Source organism: Buceros rhinoceros, unplaced genomic scaffold, assembly GCF_000710305.1.
Source record: "Buceros rhinoceros silvestris isolate BGI_N320 unplaced genomic scaffold, ASM71030v1 scaffold828, whole genome shotgun sequence".
Taxonomy (NCBI): domain Eukaryota; kingdom Metazoa; phylum Chordata; class Aves; order Bucerotiformes; family Bucerotidae; genus Buceros; species Buceros rhinoceros.
The window spans coordinates 12,497-18,214 of NW_010428342.1; the positions used below are offsets into that span (position 1 = coordinate 12,497).

Below are 5,718 nucleotides of genomic sequence, written 5' to 3' on the forward strand. Positions count from 1 at the left end.
CATTCCTGGAGTACTTTTACGATCCTCCTTTTGTCATTTTATGCTCCTTTGAGTAAAAATAACAGAAATGAGTGCTAGAAATATCTGTTTAGGAAGAATTAGCCATATCTTCTGAATCTGTGTCCCCCACAACAAACTGACTTCATCACTACTGTTTCAGTCCATTTCTGAAAAATACCTTCCATGCTGAGTTACTGCTGCAACGATTAAGAGCTAAGGCAGGCAAACGCTTCCCCGTTTTCTTTTTCCCCTAACCACTTCTGTGCATGGCTCCTGAATTTTGTTGCAAACTCCTGTAAGGCAAATGCTGGCAGTTTTGTGGGCCACCCCAGCTGAGCCAGTTGCAGATGTAGTTTAGATGAATACACACAGCTACCTGATGGACACAGAACGTGAGCTCATTTGGCTGGACAGGGACTATGCTGACCTGCTTGAGGCTGTTTGACTAATGAAAATAACTTGCCGTAAAGTAGGTTCATTTTACAGTTTGGTGAATGCTAAAGCTGCCAGCCCTGATAGTATAGTTTGCAGATCTTGAGGCCAGGACTGTGCTGCTGTTTAAGTGATTTTCACCTGTTCTGCTGCATCACCATATAGCCAAAAATTATCATGCTGCATATATATGCACATGTATGGACATACAAGTTGGTCCTAGATGTGCAAAATAATATGCGATGGTTAAGTGAGAGAGAAGAAATAATTGTTTAGAGGAGAAAAAATGTTTAACATGCATTTATTTTTTTATATATTTTAACCTTACCACTGAAATTTTAAATCCAATATTGTTATATAAAGAAAATAAAAGTTAAGAACAGGTCATCTCTGAGCTCTTTCTAATGTTGCCAATGCATTGTAGTTACTATGGAGATTACATTTATGCCAAAGAGAAACAGAATTCAGCAAATGGGTTTCAAAGGGTGGTTTGACTTAGTCGAGGGCATGCAGGAGCCGATCCTGCTGATGGAGGGCTCTAAAGTATAATTTTTTCTTTACTCCTATCTGGTACAGCTGGAAACACGTTTTAATTTCCACTGGCTTAAGAAAAGGCCTCATCTATCTTAAATTTTTAAAAAATAGCTAAACGAATAAATGATGATATTGATTTTAAACAGCACTAAAAAGCCAACAACCACCATACTTATTTTTGCAAAGGCTGTTTGATTTGCTTCCACGATAACAGGCACCAGTTTAGACAAATCAAGGCTGGTTTTCCTTGTGTCCATCCAAAGGGTAGACCAGCAGAGCCCATTTGTGCAGCTCCTCTGCTCATACCTTACCTAGAGAAGGGCTGGGACTTTGTCACGGAAGTACAGGGCTTCCTTTGCACTGTCTTAACTTATGTGATTTTACTCTCTCTCTCTCTTTCTCTCTCTTTCTCTGTCTCTTTCCTGATTTGGCTGCTTAGGGACAGACAGGTAATGGAGAAGAAATTGAAAGGGAAAATACAGGGAAAATGTAAATGAAAAGAAGTTATTATAACTGTTATAATGAAGTGCCTTTCATTTAAATATAAGAATGTAACGCTGAAATGAACTTGTGATCCTGAAATGCATTTTTAATGAGTTTCCTTTTTATTTTGCTGCTTCAGTGGCATATTTTAAAGACCCTTTGAAAAAAGCCACATTAAAAACCCCACCAAATGCCACAACATGCAAAATTGGATATTGGTTTATTCCAAAACTGCTGATCAGGAAGAGTGGCTCTTCAACACAAAATGTTGCAGTCACTTTATTTAAATGAGTTTGAATTTGCATTGTGATGTGCCATTCTGATTTAGAAAAAAAAAATTAGATTTTCAGATCAAATTGACCCAGCCAGTGAAGCATTAAGAAACTGGCAGGTTTAGTCTGAAAGCCTCATGTTACATCAAACCTGCAGCCGGTGGAAGTCACAGAGCAGCAGTGAGAAAACAACTTTCTCACTGAAATCTTTCTCTTGTTACCGCATAAGATTTTTTGTTCTCACATATTTTCTCCTTCTCACCATAGGGGAACGCCCTTTCCAGTGCAATCAGTGCGGAGCCTCCTTTACACAGAAGGGCAACCTTCTGCGCCACATAAAGTTGCACTCGGGTGAAAAGCCCTTCAAGTGTCACCTGTGTAACTATGCCTGCCGTCGCAGGGATGCGCTCACAGGACACCTCAGGACTCACTCCGGTAAGTGAAGATGCGGGACTGTCCGGGGCACTCCTGACTACACCCACTGAGGAGACAGGGGCATTTGTGGCCACCAAGCCTGAGAGGTCTTCTCACCCTAGGGATGTGAGCAGCCCCATGTTGGGGTTAACCAAGCTGTGAGCTGGCCACAGGTTTTTAGCAGCAAAGAAATGACTAAACACGTATGATGCTCACAATCCTTCACCAGAACTGTTTTTTCCCATACTTCTTGGCTGATCATAAGTTTCTGTATTAGGGTTTCTTCTTACAAGCCTTATGTGAGTAATCCATTTCATGGAACCAAGAATGTGAATTAAAGCTGATGAATGTTTTAGGGTTTGGATGGCATTTATGTGCGTATAGAGATACTATAAGGTCTAAACACAGTAAAACCTCTCAAAACCCTCCATTCTGGCGGTCATTCTCGACCTGAGGTGTGAATACCACTTACGGCATTTAGCAGCAGTTATTTGTTGCACCTTGTTCTTACAAGTACTTTGAAAGAGAAAAGGTGGGGAGGAGGGAGAGAGTGAGAAAGATAATGATCTCCCCCCAAAAAGGACTCTGCTAGAGGTTTTCAGGTTTTTGTCTCTACAGCAATATGGAGATCTGAAAAAGTATGTTTGAATTGCTGCACTTTTCCATTACCATGAACTGTTTGACGGAAGACATAGTCACCTATCTTCCATGAAGCAAAACCAATTCAGCACCTTTACAGTGCCCTTAAAAGCAGAGGGTTGACTCCAAGCTAACCTGGAAATGCAAATTGTTATATGGGTAGAAGACCTCCAAAACACGTTGCTGGAACTGACGCTGGTAACTTTACTTGCAAAAGTTGGCTTTGGGACCAAGTTCTGGGTAGCAGAAGGGGAGCTCTCAAAGTGACATTTTTTGTGTTGCACAAAATTAAGGAAATTCTTTTCTAGCACATGTATTAAATAATAATATCCTTAGTGTTGGTCCCAGGTATCCAAAATTACTTCCTCTAATTGGCAAATCGACATCAATACATTATAAAACGTTGGATGTCTGAGCCTGACGTTAACCTGAAAAATTGTAAATAAATTTCAAAAGTTAAGCTGTGTAACCATCTAAATTTGTCACATATAAGGTGACAGTTTTGTCACGCCAAGACAGAAAATTCAGGTCCGGAAGTCCATGAAGCTGTATTACTTCAGAATTCCTGGAACCACCTGCATCTGGATTGGTCTAATACAGGAAAAAAATAGTCACGCCATTTGTCTTGAATTTCCACAAGCAGTAATCTTATGAAATCTAACATAGTCCTAAAAGGGTCAGGCTGGTTCTGTTTACATCAGAACTGACATCCAGCCATGGGCAGATGTTTCTACTTACACCACCAGTTCCCCCGTTGGCAGTCTCTGTGGGAGCCAGGCACCAGAGCAACTACACTCAGACCTTTGAAGGTGTCTCAGTTTCTAACTTGTGTAGATGCATTTTGAAGATTTAATGTCACAGTTGTTATCTGATGTGAATCATCTGAAATAAGCTTGCAGCACATACAGAACTGGCCTGTTGATGTAAAGATAAATAACTAGTTTTCCATTAGTTTTGTGGAGGTTTTTTAAAATTGACAAAATCTTTCTTCAGTTCACCCCAGCATGGGTTTATTTGTGGGGTGGGCTTTTTTCCTGTTGTATTACCATCATTAATATGCTGTTGAATACCTCATCTGAATGTCTCAATTAATTGTGTTTTATCCAGTTGGCAAACCCCATAAGTGTGGATACTGTGGTCGCAGCTATAAGCAGCGCAGCTCTTTGGAAGAACATAAAGAACGCTGTCATAACTACCTGCAAACCATGAATATCTCAAGCAGCCTTTATTCAGGTAATAACACTGTCCTGTCACATATGCAGAAAAAGGAGTGGGAAAGGAACAGTAGCACCATTTGTGGCATCTTTTGTATTGGGGCAGCACATGCCCCCACCCCCTCATATGGATGATATTGTGTCCAGATTTCTTCTGTATTTGATAAATATTTGGCCGTTGACTCATTTTGTTTAGCTCTAACAAAAAGCCAAAGTAAACCTCAGGCAGGTAGAAAAACACTTGCAGGACATGGAATATTTCAGTTCACCATCTCAAGACCGTATGAATAAATCACCTCACCACCTTTCCCTTTTGCTTGGAGTCCCATTTTACAGCACTCTTGTGGATGTATTCTTAGTGAAGACTTAATATCAGTCTTCTAGGTAGGGCTGCAGAATCGTCTGCATCACACATCTCCTGCCCTTCCTAGGCGGGTGTTGAGGGGCTTTCCTGACCATTGGAACCAACTTATCTGACAAGAATGAACCATCTGTCTTTGATCTCACTCTTCCAAGCAAGAGGACATGAAGCCAGAAGCATTTAATTTAGCCAGTTTGACTGAGACAGTCCAAGAAGGCTAATAATTTGTTGACAGCCTTCTCCCCAACCTCCCCTTTAGAAGAAAACTGGTGCGGGGTGAGGAGCTGTTGTGTTTCTCTGAGAGACTGGTCTTACGATGAAGGTAAGATCCATTTCTTGGACAATATCAAATCTAAAACTATGCCCAGAAATAGAGTGAGCAGATATTGGGGGTTGAAATTTTTTTTAACAGACCTTAAAGATCTATATGGAATTGATCACAGTAAATAACCATACAAAATCTCCTTGCACGTGCAGTTTTAAATAGAGAATATAAGATCCAGCTTCTGTGGTGGAATTTAAGCCCATCCAGTCAGATACATTTCTTGCATGCCTTTTTGATCCGGTCAGTACATGTTGTTTGGTTTGTCAGATGACAAAAATGGATGGTTCTCTCTGCCCTATTTGCAATAACGCCTCATTTAATATTATGTGTTCTCCAGATCCTGAATGTACTTTTACGTGCTACCAAATAATGTAAAGCATATGCACGTAATGATAGCAGTGAACGCAGCTGAGGTGCTTCTGGCAGACAGCGTGTTAGACCAGCACCCCTTCTTATTTTATTGAGGGACTGGAGAATGTATAAACAGCAAAGATCAGTGTAATATACAGTAGGCAGTGATACAGTAGGAGGTGATAGGATTTAGAGGGAAATACTCTGTCTTGGGATTTGAATTTTCAGTGTCTGGCACATAGATTTGAATGCCTGCACACAGAACATCAAAATCTTTGTGAACGAGTAGCTGAACTACTACTGAGGTCTTAGTAAGCAAAAATGTCCAGGTGTCCAGGTGTCAGGAATCATAAACTTTGGTAAGAAATAATACAATTCTAGGGATGGAACTTAGTTTATAGCAAATAATGACAGGAGAGTTTATGCTAGCTTAGGACTGAATATCTAATATCTCAGTAGGATGAGAACTTTGGGAATTCATGAATGCTTTGGAAGAATTACTTCCTTGCATATACTGAAAGTATCCTATAAATCTATAGTTGATATAATAAGAATGACTTTGCAAATTAGAAAAAAAAATTAGAGGATTAACTTCAGGCTTTAGACCTTGTATCCAGTCAAAGACTTGACTATCAAAATTAGTACTTGGTTAATAAATCAGTTCTTTACGTTTCTAAAAACTGAAACTTCCCT

General features: G+C 40.0%; 1 protein-coding gene across 1 annotated transcript in view; it reads left to right on the forward strand.

The window, feature by feature from the left end:
- IKZF1 (IKAROS family zinc finger 1 (Ikaros)) overlaps positions 1–5,718 on the forward strand; it is a gene marked incomplete at its 5' end in the record, with an annotated part of 20,276 nt that overhangs the window by 4,039 nt on the left and 10,519 nt on the right. Inside the window, 2 exons of the mRNA XM_010142209.1 lie at positions 1,989–2,156; positions 3,882–4,007. Of these exons, the coding sequence (XP_010140511.1) occupies positions 1,989–2,156; positions 3,882–4,007 (294 nt within the window). The remainder of the gene's footprint in view (positions 1–1,988; positions 2,157–3,881; positions 4,008–5,718) is intronic.